The following is a 20,054-nucleotide window of genomic DNA, read 5'->3' on the forward strand; positions in this document are numbered from 1 at the left end:
GATTAGTGGCCCCCCATTTCTGTTTGAGTTTGACACCACTGCCCTAAAGCACGTTATATGGACCTCACGATCATTATTCCATACTTTGTATATGGCTTAAGTCCCCAACTCTGTTAAAGTATCTCTGACACAGGTTGCTCAGGGAGGTCAGGGACAACATCTCGTCCATCCCTGGATCCTCACCTCCTCTGGTGGATAGCACAACGCCTTGTACTTAGTAAATGTTCCTTAACATTTTGTTGAATGAAATAATCGCTTTCCTCCCCTGCCCTCTCTCCACCTTCAAGAAGACAGACAATACACAGAAGCAGAAGGCTTATGAGCATATGTAAACCCAGCCTACAAGTCTGTTAGTCTAAAGTCTAACACTATAAACGTGAAGTTCATTTTCCATGATGCTGCCCCCTTGTTCTCTGGTACTAGTCTCATTTCTTCTTTTTAAATTGGCACCAATTCTGCTGCCTCTTTCACTCCGACTATAGTTACTCAAGGTAATACTTCTCTGAAAATATTCTCTTTTCTCTCCCCCTCCATGTCGGTCTGTCTCTCTCTGTGTGTCTGCTTCTCTCTGCCTCTCTCTGTGTCTCTGTCTCTGTATGTCTCTCTCCCTCTGCCCCCCTCTTTCTCTCTCTCTCCCCACTTACACCATCATGCTCAGGCTACTCAGATATGCCTGGTCCTTGATCCATCAGCCCCCAGATAACTTCCTGGTCTGCTTCCCTCCTACTGCCTTCCTAATTGTATGAGAACAATTGCTAATCAGACTCAGCTGGAGACCCTGCTGTCTCCCAAGTGTGCTAGGAATCCAGACAGCTCTGGGAATATGGGAATGTGTGTTCTGAGTGTTCAACATCATCTTGCTGAAACCAAAGCCCACCCATCCTGTGCACATGAACCAGACCGGGACAAAGTAGAATCCCTTCTCCCCAGCACCCCCTGAAAGACTTGGGCTAGCTTGACCTTTGAAACCAGAAAACTTTCTAAGCCCCAGTTGTTAGAACAGTCTTAAGACATAACAAATACTCTGCATGGCTCAGGGGTCTAGCAATTGAACACCAATGAGGTGGAAAGTCTCAGCATGTAGGATGTGATAGCATCATGATGAATGACTGCATCCATGCTGAGGAACAAGAACCCATAGACTTCTCCCATTAAACAGTCTCTCTGGAGCTCAGGCGTGACCAGCATGCCTCCGGACACCTCCTCAATTCAAACACCGAGCACTAAAGCCCCCCTCTTAAGAGGTCACCTATGGGTGGCAGCCCACCCACCCAGGAGGGCTGTCAGTCCCAGGATTAAGTGATTGCCTAGATTAAAGAACCCTTAGAAACTCTAACCCCATAATTCCTAAGGCCCTCTGGACCCCGCTGAGGAGCTGGTAGCCCAACTCTGTTTTCCTTTAACTATTAAAGATACCAGAATTCACTTCCACTCCTCATTGTGCTTATTCCTCATCCTGTTCTCACCTTGCCTTCTTACAAACTTGCCCTTCCTCTTCCTTCTTGGCTTCTTACTAACAGTAATAATAATTCATCCAGTGCTTTCCTCCTCCCAGTCCCAGGAGAGAGGTAGTATGAGATATTATTGCCCCTATTTTACTGATGAGAAACCAGGGTTCAGACAAGCAAAGTGACTTTATAGCTGGTAACTGTCAGATGTCAGATTCAGAACCATGCCTTGCCTCCAAGTGCAAGCATCCTTATCTGAAAACTCCTTAAGGACAGTGACTAGATTTCATCTAAACACACCCCCCCGCCCACCTCGCCCCCCAGCTTCTTAACATAATGCTCTGCTTATAGGAAGGGTTGTTTAAATTAATCCAGTTGGAAATCCAAAATAAATATCCTTCTGTTTTCTCTCTCCCTATTACCTTTTGTTGTTGTTGTTGTTTTTGCGCGGCAATGGAGGTTAAGTGACTTGCCCAGAGTCACACAGCTAGTAAGTGTCAAGTGTCTGAGGCTGGATTTTAACTCAGGTCCTCCTGAATCCAGGGCTGGTGCTTTATCCACTGCGCCACCTAGCCACCCCCCCTCATTACCTTTTAATCTCAAGGGAAAACCAAGATAAAGAAAGGGGTTATCACAGAATTCCAACCCATACCCAAAGAAGAAAACTTCCCCCCTAAAACATAAAAACTGATCATCCAACCTTGGCTTGAAGATTTCTAAAGAAAAGGGATATGTCCCCTCCCACTCTTCTTTTAGATAGACCTTAATTGGTAGGATTTTTTTTCTGGCATCAAACTTAGATTTGCCTCTTTGCAATCACCACCCTTTATTAATAGTTCCGTCCTCTGGGATGAAATAGAATTATTTGAATCCACTTGATACCCCTTGATACACTTGAAAATAGCTATCAATGATTCATTTTTCCCATCCAACCTCCCAGCCCTCCCCAACCTCTTCTCCAAACTAAACATCTTCAGTTACTGTAAGAGGTCCACACAGGGCATCAACTTGAGGACCCTCACCATCCTCTGGATATCTCACACCTTATCAATGTTCTTCCTAATCTGTGGTGCCTAGACCTGAATACAGTTCTCCAAACGTGACAATTGCTTTGAGGTACAACACCATAATCACCTCCTTATTCCTGGAAGCTAGGACAGCTAGGGGGCACCATAGTGCACAGAGGGCCAGGCCTAGAGTCAGAAAGACTCATCTTTCTGAGTCAAATCAGGCCTCAGATCCTTAGTAGTTGTGTGACCCTGGGCAAGTCACTTAACCCTGTTTGCCTCAGTTTCCTCATCTGTAAAATAAGCAGGAAAAGGGAAAGGCAAACCACTCCAGTATCTCTGTTAAGAAAACACCAAATGGGGGGCAGCTAGGTGGCGCAGTGGATAAAGCACCGGCCCTGGATTCAGGAGTACCTGAGTTCAAATCCAGCCTCAGACACTTGACACTTACTAGCTGTGTGACCCTGGGCAAGTCACTTAACCCCCATTGCCCCGCTAAAATAAAAAAAACCAAAACAATATTTTAAAAAAAAAAAAACACCAAATGGGGTCACAAAGAGTCAGATGTGACTGAAAGGACTGAACAACAACAATATGACTCTTAATATGGTGATCAATAGACTGCATTACCTTCGTTGGTGGTCCTATCATACTGTTGCCTAGACTCCTGGATCGTTTTCAAATTGCTGTTCAGCCACATCTCTTCCATCTTGTACTTATGAAGTTATCTTTTGGAGACAAGTATGTGACTTTACAATCATCTTCGTCAAATTCCATCGTATTCAATCAAGCCCAGTGGTCTAGCCTGTCAAGATCTTAATGGATCCAGAATCTGCCATCCAATGTGTTACCTAACCCTCCCAGGCTTATGTCATCAGCAAAAAAAATTTAAAAGGCCATCTATACTCTTATCTAAGTCATTGACAAAATTTCAAGCAGTGCAGGCCAAGCTTTGATGCTCACTCCATTGGAAACAGCCTTCCCAAGTGAAAGAAACCAATGATTACTGCTCTTTGAGTCCCATGATTCATTTTCTAATTCATATAAGCATAGTTGTGTCTAACCCCCTTCTTTATATCTTCTATGCAAGAATAGCATAGAATACCTTATCACAACTTTGCTAATGTCTAGGTAAATTATTTCTAAAGTATTTCCCTTGTCTACCAGGTTGGTAAAAACTGTTTTAAGAAAAAAGAAAAATGAAACTATAATTATTCTGGCACGACCTGTTCTTGATGAAGTCATGCTTGCTAAATGATCTGACTTGCTTTTCTACATCTCTTTATTTTTTATTTATTTTAATTTTATTGATGTGTTTTGTTTTTGTATTACATTTACAGATTTCTCCCAGTTTGTGAGAGGTATCTTGTAACAAAGTAAAACAGTTAAGTAAAAATAATTTAGTGAGTAACCTCATCTGAAACATTTCACATCTACAGCACCCCCTCATCTCTATTTTTAAAAAATTAACAGAAATCTATTTTCTCTTCCTCCCTTACTCTACCCCAATGGGGAAAAGAAAAGGACAAGTTTCTTGTAACAAATATGCATAGTTAAACAAACATGTATGTGTGTGTGTGTGTGTGTGTATAAACCTACATTAATCACCTATCACTGGTCTTATACAATCACAAATATGGTCATTGTATTGATCATTGTTGTTATAGCTTTCAAAATGTATGTTTTTAAAATGTTGTTATTGTATAAAATGTTCCCCTAGTTATGTTTTCAGTCATGCCCATTCACAGGTGTACCAAAAGTGGATCAATATGCCTGTCTTCCTCTTGGCCCCAACATTTATCATTTTCCTTTTTTGTCATCTCTGCCACTTTGATGGGTATATGGTGGAATCTCAAAATTGCTTTAATTTATATTTCTCTAATTGGTAGTAATTTGCCCCCCCCCACCTTTTTTTCATTTGGCTATGTATAGCCTAGGTTTCTTCCCTAGAGAACTTCCTGTTCATATCCTCAGACCATTTATCAATTGAAGAATGGCTCTTATTGTTATAAAGTTGACAAGAAGTCTTCTATACCTCATCTTTTACCTCATCAGAGGAGATTTTTTTGTATGTTTTATCTTCCAAAAGGGAGAGAGGGGATTATCAAATAAACATCAAGTCCTCTGGGCTTTCTAGACCATAGATTTACGCGCCCCCCCCATAACCTCCACAAAGTAGTGTTATAAAATGTGAGCATCTGCATGAAGATTTTCCTCTTTACCCCTAGGGGCAAGAAACACACTTACATGACAAACCTGACTTAGGTTCTACCAGTACATGGGAAAAGCTCTTGGAAATTATTAACACTGATGAAGTCTCAATATATCTACTCCCTTCTTATTGCCTCTCATTTTGGGAGGCAAAAGCCAGATATCAAGAAACGAAAATATGAATGAGTGTCAAGCGAATGGATGCTGAAGTCTGGATTAAAGAAGCTAAGCTTGGCAATAAAATGTTTTTTTGTTTTTGTTTGCAAGGCAGTGAGGGTTAAGTGACTTGCCCAGGGTCACACAGCTACTAAGTGTCAAGTGTCTGAGTCTGGATTTGAACTCAGGTCCTCCTGAATCCAGGGCAAATGCTTTATCCACTGTGCCACCTAGCTGCCCCCAGTTTGGCAGTAAAATGAAGGAGTAGAAGAGAATGGTAACTAGATAGGAAGAAAGTGAAAATGAAGTTGTTTAGAAGATAGGAGATACCTAGCTCAGCCCTTTTCCTAAAACAATGCCAGCTTGGTAAACTTCTTTTTTTTTGTGAACTTCTTTTTAATCATATTTTTATTTAGTATTTGATTTTCTCTTGAGTTCCAAATTCCTTTCTTCTATCCTTTTCCCCATTCATTGAGAAAGCAAGCAATTTGATATAGGTTATGCATATGTAGTCATGCAAAACATTTCCATATTAGTCATGTTGTGAAAGAAAACATAGACCAAAAAAAGCCCTCGAGAAAAATAATTTCAGATCCCATTAGTTCTTTCTCTGGGGATGGATAGCATTTTTCATCATAAGTCCTTCAGAGTTGGCTTGGATCATTATATTGCTGAGAATAGCTAAATCATTCACAGCTGATTATCACACAATATTGCTGTTACTTTGTACACAGTACATTTCACTTTGCATCAGCTCATGTAAGTCTTTCCTGGGTTTTCCAAGAGTATCCTGCTCATCATTTCTTATATGAGGGTATATTCCCTCATACTCACATACCACAGTTTGTTCAGCCATTCCCCAATTGATGGGTATCCCCTCAATTTCCAATTCTTTGACACCAGAACCGCAGCTCAGTAAACTCTTGAAAGAAAGCCATACATAGTAAAAAGAATTGAATCATCTTCTATCAAAATAATTGACAAAGACTTTTAGAGGGGAAAATTCAGCAGCAAGTAACTAACCCATTGAGAAGTCTTAAAAAGATGCTTGCTTCCTGATAGTGGAAACCTTTTTCCTCTGGGCCCTTAATGACTCTTTTCAAATATCAGAGAAATTGGAGTTAAAAGTTAGAGTTAGGGGGCAGCTAGGTGGCACAGTGGATGGAGCACTGGCCCTGGAGTCAGGAGTACCTGAGTTCAAATCCAGCCTCAGACACTTAACACTTACTAGCTGTGTGACCTTGGGCAAGTCACTTAACCCCAATTGCCTCACTAAAAAAAAAAAAAAAGAAAAAAGAAAAAAAAAGTTAGAGTTAGAAAAGATTTACTAAGGTCATCTTGCTCATTCTCCAGCACCAATTCAGAATTGTTACCTGTAGTGCACTTCCTAGTCTTGTGTGTTTTTTACGGTCTCAAGTAAATGGTATTCTCACCACTTCCTTTGGAAGACTATTTCACAGTCCAGTAGATCTCACCGTGAGGAAGCTCTTGATCCTCAGCCTAATGTTTTCTTCTTACTTTATGCTTCATACACCCCTAGCATTTCTTTCTCTCACCCTATTCTTCCCAGCCTCGTTCATGTCTGTTTCCGACATTCTAAGCATCCATTCTGATGCACTTATTGTGCATTATATAATTCACTGCACATCTCATCTTTCAGGGTCAGAGGATGCTAACCCAGCTGAAGTAGGAAGCATCCCCTTAATGTAACAAATAGATCACTGAGATACATATTCTTTTGAATGTTCACATTGTCTTGAAATCATGGTTCTACTGTGGAAAACCAAAAAAAAAAGTGTTTCATGTTCCTTGAGTAGCTAAAATAAGTGCTATTTAGATGAAAAACAACTAGGATTTGATTTGTCAACTCTGTAAAATCTTCCAAAACCTTCAGGATCTGAATTCAGCTTGATTAACAATGATGGAGCTGGGGGCGGCTAGGTGGCGCAGTGGATAAAGCACCGGCCCTGGATTCAGGAATACCTGAGTTCAAATCCAGCCTCAGACATTTGACACTTACTAGCTGTGTGACCCTGGGCAAGTCACTTAACCCCTATTGCCCTACAAACCCCCCCCCAAAAAAAACCAATGATGGAGCTCAGATGACAAATATTACCCATTAGATAATTTGCAATGTGGTATGCTATAAATAGAAACAGGTGAGTGGGGAAAGAAAGTTGCCAGTGGTTAGATAGTATTTTGTAGTAGTTATATGAACGGCTAATGATGACAATTCTCTTACTTGATTTCAGTATGTTAATAAGACTATATTCTATTCAAATGAAGTATCGTTTTCTCCAAAATGTTTTCAGGTCATCAAAATAACCCTGTGATTTACAGAGAGCAAAGGATTAGCAAATAGATTAGGAAAAGTGGGTCTCTAAATTTACTATGCTAAACTCTAGCAAATGCCCCTTCACCTTGTTGTTGGTGTTCAGGCATTTCTGACTCTTCATGACTAGATTTGGGGTTTTCTTGGAAGAGATACTGGAAGGGTTTTCCATTTCCTTTTCCAGCTCATTTTACAGATGAGAAAACTGAGGCAAACAGGGTTAAGTGACTTGCCCGGTGTGACACAGGTAGTAAGTGTCTGAGGCCAGATTTGAACTCAGGAAGATGGATCTTCCTGACTCTAGACCTGGCACTCCAGCCAATGAGCTCCCTAGCTGCCCCTCACCTTAATCACACCCTAATGTTTAATTGTATTTATTCTCAGCCTTTACATATAATACCAAAGCTAACATGTTAACACCAATTCAGTGAAAGTCTACTATGCACAGGTCGCAGTTTTAAATACTATAAAAATTAAACCGATATAGTGGGGTATCCATGTTGTTGCCCTATGCCTGCTGTACTCTGTGGGAGCTGGGGCCTTGGGTGCTGGGCATGGCTACTCCTAGGGCCTGGGTCTCTTCATCCTGGTCCTCAAGCAGCTCCAAGACCCAACCACATAGCTCTATGTCCTGCTGCCAGCTCAGTGGATAATGTGAGCTCACATCGCCACTCAATAAAGATGAAGTCAAGAAAGTCTTGGGCAAATTTTACAAGAGGGAAGAAATACACAAACTGGGCACTGATTATGGTCTGGTTGCTCACCTGGATGATCTCTTCCCATTTTTTCATGAGATACATAAAACAGATATTCCCTATGCCGACTCGTAAGGACAATCTCTGTAAAACCAGCAACTCCCAACTTCCACCCAAATGGTGCCCAAAAGCCAGATCAATTCGGGAAGATAGTGTTTCATTCTGGCCCTGCCAACGATGGGAAAACTCACTGGGCTATCCAGAGATACTTGACTGGAAAGCCTAGAGTTTCCTGTGGCTCTTTAAAGCTGTTAGCCTAGGAGATATTCAAAAAGCAAAATGACACCAGTGTGTTAGGTGACTTCCTAATTGGGGAAGAAAGGGTGATCACAGACCCAGATGGAAAACCAGCTGCCCGTGTTGTTTGTGCTATTGAAATATGCAAGTGTTACAACCCCTTATGAAGTGGCCATGATTGACAAAATTCACATATTTACAGACCCAGCTAGAGGATGGGCTTGGATTCAGAGCGCTTCTGGGTGTCTTTATGGAAGAAATACATTTGTGTGGAGAAGCTGCTGCTACTGAGATTGTGACAGAGCTGTTGTACACCATGGAGAGGAAGGGGAAGTTGGAAACTGTTAAGACTTACCCCATCACCAGACTGAATCATGTTCTCCAGTCTTTAGATAATAATCCTTGGCCTGGGGGCTGCGTGTCTTTTTTAGCCAGAATGGCATTTACTCTGAGTTGTCAGATTGAGATTTGGGGATTGGAATCAGCTATTACATATGGCAGCCCCATCCCTGGATCAAGACCTCATCCAGCATATGCCACTAAACCAGGTGACGTATGTCTTCTGCATAGCCCCTATCCACAAGAAGCAGCCGTTTGTCTGTTCTTCCCTGTTGGATCTAGTCTGTGAGGCAGCATGGTCAGATTGAGCCACTGACATCTTCCTGGTTCCACTGCTATTCCTGGTGGCCCTTACTCCCACCGAAAAACAATAATGACCTCATGGAACTGAAGGCCATCCATGATGTTTTGAATTTCTATCTGTGGCTAAGCTGCCAGTTTGCGGGCCTGTTCCCCAATGCCAGCCTTGTCCAAGACCTTCAGAAAGAACTAGATGACATCATCCAGACGGGCATTCACAACATCACCAGGATGATTCACTTGTCTGAGTCCCAGTGTATATTGAAGTTGCTGATGGAAAGCAGGGCCAGCTGTCAGGAGCTAAAAAGTCTACCTGGCAAGAAGTGATAGGTGCCAAAGCCAAAGAAGCCACCATGTTGGAGAGGCAGGCCTCAAAGTTGGTGTGATATGGGCAGCTGAGAAAAGAGAGCTTAAAGCAGCAGACAGAGTATAGAGGGCCAGTGCAGAGTATGGGAACCACTGAGACCAGACAAGGAGGAAGAAAAATGACCCTAATGCTGACTAGGTTTTTATTTACAAAATAAAAACAGCATCTGTATTGAAAATTTTTTTTAAATAAAATAAACTAATACAACATGGTGCCTGCCCCCTAGGCACATGCAATCAATCATCAGTCAATTGCTTGAGAGCCAAAAGAGAGACTATTAGATGCTGAGAGAACATAATCAAAATGAGAGATCTTATCTAGAATACTTGTTGATCCCTGCATCTGTAAATGGAAGGGCCAATTCTAAGAAAAGAATTCTTGATCTTGGTTTACTGCAAAATGAAGTTAAATGCTAGTATACAGGCGCTTAGCTATATCAAGCACGTACCACTGTGGATATTGCCCACTCTTTTTACCAGTTGCCTAGTGGACATTTAAAACTGGATATTCTATAAACATCTCAAATTCAATGTGTCCAAAACTGCAATCATCTTTTCCCTCAATCCCACTCATTTTCCCAACTTTCCTATTTCTGTGGAGGGGAACATTATCCTTCTGGTCACTCAGTTTCCCAACTTCAGTGTCATCTTCACCTTCTTGCTTTCCCTCACTCCACATATCCAATTAATTGCTAAGTTTTAGCTTCTCTCCTTCCACAATATCTCTCATATCCATCTCCTTCCTGCTACTCACGTGATCCACCATCCTGATTTAGTCCCCCTATCACTTCTTTCCTGGAATATTCCATTAAGTTCCCAATTGGGCTCCCTGTGTCAAGTTCCTCTCCCTTCTTCAATCCAGCCTCCACTCAGTTGCCAAAGTGGGTTTTTTAAGTGCAGGTCTGATTATGTTACTCCCTTGCTCAAAAAATTCTGTTGACTCCCTATTACATCTACTTAACATTTTAAACCTGGTATAATCTGCCTTAAACCTATCTTTCTCTTTGTTCCCATACCCATACTTTGGAGTTTAACCCAGTCACCCTTCGGGTTGTTTTTCACCCACAATACACCATGACTTCAAACTGACCATCCCTTACCTCATGCCTGGAATATACTCCCCTCATACCTCTGACTCCTAGAATCCCTAGTGTCATGACGCCTTTCCTACTCTCCCAGGTGCGTGTGCCTTCTCCCTCAAAAAAGTATCCTGTGTTTATATTGTATCTAGTTTATAAATGTTGTCTCCCCCAATAGAATACACACTTCTAGATGGCAAGTATTGTTTGATAACAAACACAGCACCCACTATATAGCAGGCACTTCGTAAATATTTGATCGATTGCCTGAGTCCATGTAGAAATCAGAAGGGAATCTATGCATCCTCTGTCCCTAGAGTAGCAATGGGGTTATTCCATATTTCCATGATAAAGGTTTTAGGTCCAAACCCTTGTCATTCTCTCCATCCCTCTTTTTGAGTCCTGTCTTGTGAATTCAGGGTTTAATCCAGACCCACTGGAAAATACAAACTGCATGACAAAGGAAGCCAGGAATTGTTCTACAGCTGAGCACTGAGTCTTCCAATTCCTTCAGAGCTATACAAGTTCACCTGGTTCAACCATCAGTGGTCCGTGGTGGCAAATGAATGGCCAAAACATAAACTATACTTGTCAATCTCAAGAATTATATCCAAAGAAAAGAAGATTTCAGCTCATTGATTGAGAAGTTAGGGGTCTGTCTCCCCTTTTTTTTAAACTTTTTTTCGCCTCCCCTCACCATACCTTGGTTTCTCTTTTTCCCAGGTGGGCAATAAACAGTTTGAGCACATACCTTGCTTTCAGGACCATAATTCATAAGTGAATCAATAAAATCCATTGGGCCTTCCCTATATGGAGACATTTTCTTTCCTTTGGTTTTCAGCAATGAGCAAAGTGCCTGGTATATAGTAGGCACTTAATAAATGGTTGTTGATTTATTGTTGATTCTGGCTTAGAAGTTATTGACATGTGGCATATACTCATTTGGTTGGATTCAGCATCATTGGCCTTTGCCATTTCTTACTTGTTCCTTGAAGGTGTTGATGGATTTGTATCTTTGACTTCCCTTAATTAGTTGTTCTGTACTCCTCAGTGGCCCTCAAGACACTGCCCCACCCAGTCTTCCTATTCAACTTAAAATGGTCATTCATGTGTCATCACTTATTATCCCATATATAAGTGTATCAGTCTGTCCTGAAAATATACTGACCATATTTGGCCCTAGATTTTATTTGTATTCCTTTTAATTAATACAATCTCATGTTTAATAGGATCCCCTTGTCCATCAAATCTCTTTTATTTGTTATGAGACTATTGGAGAGCCACAGTCCTGGCTCAGTTTTACCTTCCTTCTCTTCCCTTCCAAGGCACAAAAATCTGGGTCTGTTTCCCCCTGGGTATTAGCTGTTCTTAACCATCCTGGAGAGCCTGTTATTGATGGGGCTCGGCAGGCTGCCTGACCCCCACTAGCTCGGGGAGAGGGAGTGAACTCACAATCTTTCTCAAGCTCTAATTGAGACAGCATAATCAGGAATCACCATATGCTGCCTCATCCCAAAGGAAATAAGTGCTTTCCCTGGGCTCCTTCTATACAAAATGTTCTGTTCTGATCCACATAAACTTGTGAGTCTGTTCTGTGTTTTTAAGCACTTTGCTATGTGACTGTCATTTCTGATTACTTCTAGGAACTGCCAGTCAGCTTGTGGTCATGGATTCACCCATGACTGGAACGTCCTTTAGCTACCCTGTCCCCTCATGGTCTTTAACTCACGAGTCTAAGCCTACCAAAAACATTTATCCTACACCTAGGGGACCCATGTCCCCTACCAGTACCTGCCCCTCCATCAGTCTCAGTCACCTATTGATACCCACATGTCAACTAATTTTATACTGAGAGGACCATCACAAAATAAGCCCTCTTCACTCTATACCTCCTCACTCTCTCTTCTGATTTACTCTTTGTTCATTTTCTACAATTTCCCAAACCTTCAGCTGATAACTCTGATCCTTGTCATTACCCACAATATCTCTGAAAACCTTGATTTCCTTTCCATATCCTAAATCTCTACCTTCCAATTGATTATGACCCCAGAAACAGCTGCCCTTCTGCTTTTTCCACCCTCCATTAAATTATCCCTTCCATGAACCTCCCCCTAAATCTAGTGATTTCTCTACCTCTCCACTAGACTCTCAATCTCTTGTCTTTTCATTAATCTATTTCACTTTAAAGATTAACTTATTTTGAACCATATACTTTCCCTCTAAAATTCACCCACACTCTTTATAGAACCTGTTTTCTATTGGATAGCACTAAGTAGTATTACTATCTAGTAGATAGTACTTCAAGTACTAGACTTGCAGTCTAAGAAGATCTGAGTTCAAATCCTACCTCAGACACTCATTATATGACTCCATCAAATCATTTAACCTCTCTCAGCTTCAGTTTTCTGACCTGTAAAATGGGAGAAATAATATCAGTATTGTCATGAGGATGAAATGAGCTAATATACATAGAATGTTCAGCAACCTTTAATATGTGTCATGGTATTATTACTACCCCTCTCAAAGATAGAATCGTTCTTTGTTTAGCCATAAAGCTAATTCAATTAATTTATATTTTCTCTGATGATAGCTGCTATGCTCATAGTGAGGTTGAATAGGTTTGGGAAAGTAAGAGTTAAATCCTTTCCTTTTTTTTTTTTAAACCATGACTGCTTTTAAAAAGAACTAGAATAGTTGGCCTTGATGTTTTAATATGTTACTGGCTTGTTGTACAAATTCTTCATTTTTAGTTTCCAGAAGAAAAGAATTTTCCAACCTTGTCTTTATCTACCTCCTGCAGTAGTGTCCAAGGATCTTTCCACACTTGACTTCAACAGCAAGAACAACAATTATATCAAAGCTTCCCATTACCTTGGTCTTTCAAAAGCCCCTATTTCCATACACACACACATTATCATTCTTATTCTCTCTCTCTCTCTCTCTCTCTCTCTCTCTCTCTCTCTCTCTCTCTCTCTCTCTCTCTCTCTCCCCCTCCCTCCCTCCCCTCCCTCTCTCCCCCTCCTTCCCTCCCTCTCTCAAGTTACTAGCACAGTATTATAAATCAGTCTGCAACATGGTTTGCCAGAAAAGTTTCCATTCATATTCAAAATTACACGGGTACTAAAAGTAATACCAGCTCCACTTGAATATGGTTTCTGCTAACAGAGTTTAATCAGAACATGAACAGGGGCAGCTAGATGGCGCAGTGGTTAAAGCACCGGCCCTGGATTCAGGAGTACCTGAGTTCAAATCCGGCCTCAGACACTTGACATTTACTAGCTGTGTGACCCTGGGCAAGTCACTTAACCCCCATTGCCTAAAAAACAACAACAACAACAAAAAAAAAAAACAAAAAAAACCCCATGAACAAAGCTTGAAAGAAGTAACACTAAACTTGGTATTTTTGGACACTCATTCTGTGAGGTGGGGGCTGCAGGTCAGAGACTGGATTTCAGAATTGCTCCTCTGCTGTTCAGGATATAGATCATTTATTTGGGAGTAGTTGTTCCTCGGCTTTAAATGAAAGCAAATAAAAAACCTACTTTATAGCACTTAAAAGAACAGGTTAGTTTTGATCAAAATGTAAGAAATTCACATGAACTTATATTTTGTTTTTGTTTCTGAAAAGGAAATCAATGTGCTGACTGTGGCATTAGTCAACCAAGACCGAGAGAATAATACCGAGAAACGGACTCAAGGCTTAAAGTCGGAGAAGGAGGCACTGCTTATCGGTAAGGCAGCTCTACTTTCCTCATACCTTGTAAGGATACAGGTCAAAGCCTAGATGGAGATGTACTCTTCAGTTTACACCCACACAGACCTGAGACACAGCCAAGGAATCTTAGAAATCCTCTAGGCCACCCTCCAAACTCCCTTAAAGACAAAGGAATGAAAGCGTGTAAAGGTTAAATGATTTGTCCAAGGTCAAGCAGCTAGGTAGTGGAATATATTTCACAACAGCTTCCTGACTGGGGTGCTGCCTCTCAGTTTACCCTCTTTTAGGGGAAGTGACGTCTTCCCTTTAATCTATTCTAGAAGAAATATAGGTTTAATACTTTCAAATACATATAGCAAAGAAAGGACAACAAAGTATTACCTAGAAGACCTTTGAGCCTGGTTTTAATGAAAAAAATATATAATTAGCATGTTATTTTTTTAAATAGCAATGGACACTACTGACTACTTGAAAACATTTTTTCCCTTTACATCAACCAGAACCAGTATTATGTTCAGTATTTAACAAACAAGTAGCTCTCCAAAAACACACGGCACACTTTTTAAGTTTAATCTGTATTAGTAATGTTTTCTTCATCTCTTTCTTAAACATAAACAATCAATAAACTAATAAATCAGGCCCCGATTCATTACTTGCTGATTTCCAAGATGGAGATGCTTTGTGCTGTTTAAAATCTAAATTGTGGGTTCTAATCCCCCTCCCAGTCTTGTGGGGAAAGCTGGCTAAAATCACTGATCAATTCAGCAAGAGTTTAGGCTTTTAAAGGTTTACACACACACACACACACACACACACACACACACACACACACACACACACACACACACACACAGAGCCCCAAGCTAATTGGCTGGTACCTCTGATTGACAAGTCCCACAGGTGGTTCTATAGATGTAACTTCCAGACGCTAAAGTCACATGGTCTCTAAATCGCATGCTTTCTCCTCATGGTGGAGTTTCCCTACAGTATCTCTCCAGCAGGGGTGCCATTCCAATTCTCACAGCTTACACTGAAAAATTTAACAATCAGCTCTTGTGAGCCCAGTAGGAGCTGGCTCTAGCGCACCCCAACCTGGAACTAACCCAATCTTGTTTTCAGTAAGTTTTTCTTCACAATATTGCCAAAGTAAACTTCATCTCATCCTTTGCCCAAATTATTATAAATGTCAAGTTAGTGGGTTCCAGAATAATGAAACTTCTGCTGTGCTATCACTGAACATTACTTGGTAATCTAATAGAGGAATGAAATCTGCAAGGCTAAACTAATTTGTCTGATAGGACCATAAATAACAATCACAGGCATTTTTATCATTTTTTAAGTTTTACTAAGTGTTTTACAATACATTAACTCATTTGAGCTTCCCAACAACCTTGCAAGGTGGGGATCAGAAGTATTATTATCTCTACTTTTCAGATGAGGAAAGGTTCAAAGAGTTATTTACCCAGAGTCAGTTGTTATTGTTTATCCCTTGTTCTCGAAGAGGACCATGATGGATGTCATGACTTGCAGTGAATGGGATTTAAGTGAGGGAGAGCTGTGCAAGGTCACCAACCTCACTCTCTCGTTCAAAGCCATGTGGGTCCAGTGGCAGGATATACATCAGGATGACTGGAGATGGCTCTGAATGTTTAAGGCAGTTGGAGTTAAGTGACTTGCCCAGGGTCACACAGCTAGTAAAGTGAGATTTGAACTCATGTTCTTCTGACTCCAGGGCCAGTGCTTTATCCTAGCTGCCCATTGAGTTAGTATTCGAACCCAGGCCCTCCAACTTGGAGTACAGTACACTTGGCATGATAGTGTCAGCTTCTGCATAATAAGTCTCTCCAGTCTGCAACAGCCTCCATGAGTCATTCCCAAACCATAGATCCCTGGAATCCTGGGTAAGACTCAAAGTCTCCCTAGGATTCAGGGTCTTTTAAGGATTCTCCTGACCAGAATCTGGATGGAGCATTTGTGGACCATCAGCAGTTTTAAAAATTGCCTCCCTGGGGCAGCTAGGTGGCGCAGTGGATAGAGCACTGGCCCTGGAGTCAGGAGGACCTGAGTTCAAATCCAGCCTCAGACACTTAACACACTTACTAGCTGTGTGACCCTAGGCAAGTCACTTAACCCCAATTGACTCACCAAAAACAAAAACAAAACTAACAAAAAATTGCCTCCCTACATACCCTGAAGACATCAGGGACAGTTTGGCCTGTAGAAAGAACATTCATTTATTCTCTCAACAACATTTATTAAATGCCTACTGTGTACACTGGGGGTGCAGAGACAAAAATTAAATAATCCCTGCCCTCAAGGAGCTTACATTCTATAGGGGGAAATAACATGTACACATATAAACAAATACAAAATACGTGCAAAGTAAATGGGAAACAATTACAAACAGGACAGCCCTAGTGACTGGGGAGCAGGAGAGTTAACCACAGGTTGTCATTCATGAGAGCTTCCTTTCTGCTGTCCCATTGTTAACTGGACTGTATTTGTTCAACAAAGAGAATTGTTGGTAAAACCTGTTTTTCTTCCTGTCATCAGCCCATAAAGGTGTAGTACTATCTATCTCCCTTCACTATAATACATGTGATTTGACTTATCACAAAAGAAGTACATATTTCACAGGGAGCAGAATTTTCTAGCATTTCACTATATAAGGGACAGGGACTAGATCTGTGATGAGAACACCATAGGGAACTTTCAAGACAAGAAACACTCTCTGCCAGTGCAGATCAGCAGCTTTCTGTGTGACCTGTGGTCTTAGAGGGTTACCTGGGGCACTGAAAGGTTAAGGTCACACACGTGGAAGAGGCAGGTCTTAATCCCAAGTCTTTCTTGGTTCTAAGACCAACTCTTCTCTCCATTACATCATCTGACCTCTTTTAAAACATGCACATTTGGGGACAGCTAGGTGGTGCAGTGGATAAAGCACTGGCCCTGGATTCAGAAGGACCTGAGTTCAAATTCGGCCTAAGACACTTGACACTTACTAGCTGTGTGGCTCTGGGCAAGTCACTTAACCCTCATTGCCCCACAAAAAAAAAAAAAGAAAAGAAAAAGAAAACATGCACATTTAGGAAAAGGCAAGAGTTAAAAGTGTCCCTCATTATGTATTGTCCCTAAGTAACAACCTAATCCCCAGTTTGAGCTTTGCTCTTCAGTCAAACTAGACCTCCCCAAGGTGTACCCAAGAGTGTAATATTAGCCTCCAGATGTCTGGAGGGGCAGATTGAGATCAAAAATGACCTGGTACTGGACTAGACCTACAAGGTTTCTCTGACTCCAAACCCAGATCTGCATCTGGGCTGGGTGATAAAAATAAACTGGTCATTTGAGAAAGAGAGGGCAGGGGAAACAACTGCCTTTCGCCTGACTATGTCAAGCTATGGTGAGCAGGCATCAATTTCAGGGGGCATCAATTTCAGTTTCCTGTCTAGTTTGGGCACATTAAAAGCCAGACTCCTGAGGGTCATGTGTCCGTGAGGACACTGACTCTAAAAGGAAAGATAACTGAGTAATGTGAGTAATGTCTATGAAATTTAAGCGTGGGGCTTTAAATCGCTATATTTCAACTATTAGGATGAATTAAGTTTAAAAGGCACAGAATTCTCAGTTCAGAGCAAGGGAAGAGCCCATCCTTCCTCTGTGATCCATAGTATTGATCTGAGCCCAGTCTTGGCAGTAACTCTAGCGCAGGGTTCCAAGTTTGGATTGGCTCCTCAGTTGAATGGTTAAGAGTGAGCAACGAGACCAGTGCTCATGTTAGACAAATGGCTTTTCCATATTTGGTTATCTGGCAAAAGTAGCTCCTAGTTGCATTTTCAAGGCGCCTCAAAATGACAGGTACACCGGGCCTTTAAGAAGCTGGCTCAGAAGGAATTAAATTTAAAAGATAGTCCAAACTTCATCCATCATATATAGATTTTTCAACTACAGGGTTATTGAATATGACATCAGCTTAGAGATACTCCAAGGAAAACCAATTATTTTTCTCTCCAGTGATATACAGCTGTAATAACATGTCGGGCACAAGCCTTATAAGACATGCTGATCTTCTCTCAGTTCTAGGAACCCCAAAGTGAACCCACATGTTGTTGATAACTGGCTTATTCTTATACTGGAAAACATGTCAAGTTTTGACTAATGTTTTTCTTCTGTTCAGTGGGACAAGGGGTGATTTCCCCCACTAGGGCTTTAGGGAATGAATGGGCCTACAACAAACTACGTTACTCTGTATACTTCTGCATAGTGTAGACCACTCAGGGGTAAAGGAAGTGCTTTGGTCCTTCTTTGGTTTTCTCCCTCCTTTCATAGGTCATTTCCCCTGAACGCTCACTGGAAGTACACAGTTTACTGATGCCATTATCAATATTGTTATTGACTTGGTTGCATTATCTATATTACTTAACACCTTAAAATCCCTACATTTGTAAAGCTTTCCAAAAGCTACTCTGAGCAAGATGGTGTCACCACGGAAAATTAAGGTGTTTTTGAACCACACTATGCATTCTACAGCTTTTAGGGAATGAAGGTATGAAATACGCTGAGATCGGGGAAGGTATATCCTACTCTCTTCTATCCTTTGCCCTTACTTGTACATCACACAATCAGCATTTAGCTTTAGCCTGTGGGGAAATTAACTGGTATTATGTTTAGCATCTCTACCCAAAATTGATCACATGTAAAATGTATGGTTACAAAAATGATGGACTGGTTATGTGTCAAGAGCAAAGGTAACCATTGGATATGCCATGTACTCTTTGATATCATTGTAGTATTAGGACAAAGCACCCCCCCCATGGCAACCCCATGGGAGGACATTGACAAGAATGGGCAGATGTCCATGGGATGGAATCTGCATTTTGGGAAGGAATGTCCACATCAACAACATCACAGACCCATTTGGATATTTTTGAGTATGTCTTGTATTTACTTATTTGTGTATATACAGTTTCCCTGTGGGAGAATGGAAGTTCCTTGAGGAGAAGAACTGTTTCATTTTTGTCTTTGCATCTCCAATACCTGGCATATGTTTTTCTTGTTCAGTCTTTAAGTCATGTCCAACTCCTCGTGACCCTGTGGACCAACTGTTCATGGTGTTTTCTTGGCAAAGATCCCACAGTGGTTTGTCATTTCCTTCTTCAGATCATTTTATGGATGAGAAAACTGAGACAAACAGGGTTCAGTGACTTGCCCAGGGTCATACGGCTTGGTAACTGTCTGAAGCTACCTTTGTTTTTGTGGGGAGGTTTTGTGGGGGAGGGGTTGGTGTGGCAATTGGGTTTAAGTGACTTGCCCAGGGTCCCACAGCTAGTGTCAAGTGTCTGAGGCTGGATTTTTAAACTCAGGTCCTCCTGACTCCAGGGCCGGTGCTCTATACACTGCACCACCTAGCTGCTGCATGAGGCTACATTTGAACTCAGATCTTCCTGACTCCAGGCCCAGCGCTTTATCCACTGAGTCACCTAGCTGCCTTTCTAGCATATAGGAGGTGCTCAATAAAAGCTTGCTGGTTTTGGCAGGATTACATGAATATTTTATAAATAGCCAAATCAACTAGGGATTGGGACAGGGCAATAACAGTTATTGACCAACCCCCCTCAAACATTGAATTATTGTTGACTCTTGCTTTTTCAGGGCCTTTGCTTCCCACTGCCAGCCCTTTCAAGCATTCCCCCACCCTCACCCCCTCTTGTTAACGTCTTACTAGAAAGAGTGGGGCATGGACTGGGAAACAAAGCTCCAATCGAGTCTCTCTCACTTTAATAAAATGCTTACTGGAAAGTTGATTAAAATGAAAACCTGGAATGATGGGTGACTTAGTTTTTCTTTGGTGTCCTCCATTGCCCCCTAGTCTTCCAATTGCAAATGAATTTATCTTTAGTTAGAAAAAAAAAGTGTGTCTATGCTTTAGGCTTGCTGAGCAACCCGAATCCTTGTAAACTTAAATCCACATTAACTGGAAGATAGGCAGCAGAGTCCAGTAGGGAAGGGGCCTTCCAGAAGTACTAACTGAAGTGACAAAATGGCTCAGTACAGAGAATATTGTTATACTGTGCCTTTTTCTTTGTAATGCATATCCAAGTATACTGAAAAT

The 20,054-nt window shown here is 41.3% G+C and overlaps 1 protein-coding gene across 4 annotated transcripts in view; it reads left to right on the plus strand.

Moving 5' to 3' along the window:
- Nucleotides 1-20,054, plus strand: part of ENOX1 (ecto-NOX disulfide-thiol exchanger 1) — a 697,060-nt gene that overhangs the window by 655,717 nt on the left and 21,289 nt on the right. For all 4 annotated transcript variants that reach the window (XM_043998993.1, XM_043998992.1, XM_043998994.1 and 1 more), the window contains one exon: nt 13,859-13,961. In XM_043998993.1, the coding sequence (XP_043854928.1) occupies nt 13,859-13,961 (103 nt within the window). The remainder of the gene's footprint in view (nt 1-13,858; nt 13,962-20,054) is intronic.

Source organism: Dromiciops gliroides, chromosome 3 (genome assembly GCF_019393635.1).
Source record: "Dromiciops gliroides isolate mDroGli1 chromosome 3, mDroGli1.pri, whole genome shotgun sequence".
Classification (NCBI taxonomy): Eukaryota; Metazoa; Chordata; class Mammalia; order Microbiotheria; family Microbiotheriidae; genus Dromiciops; species Dromiciops gliroides.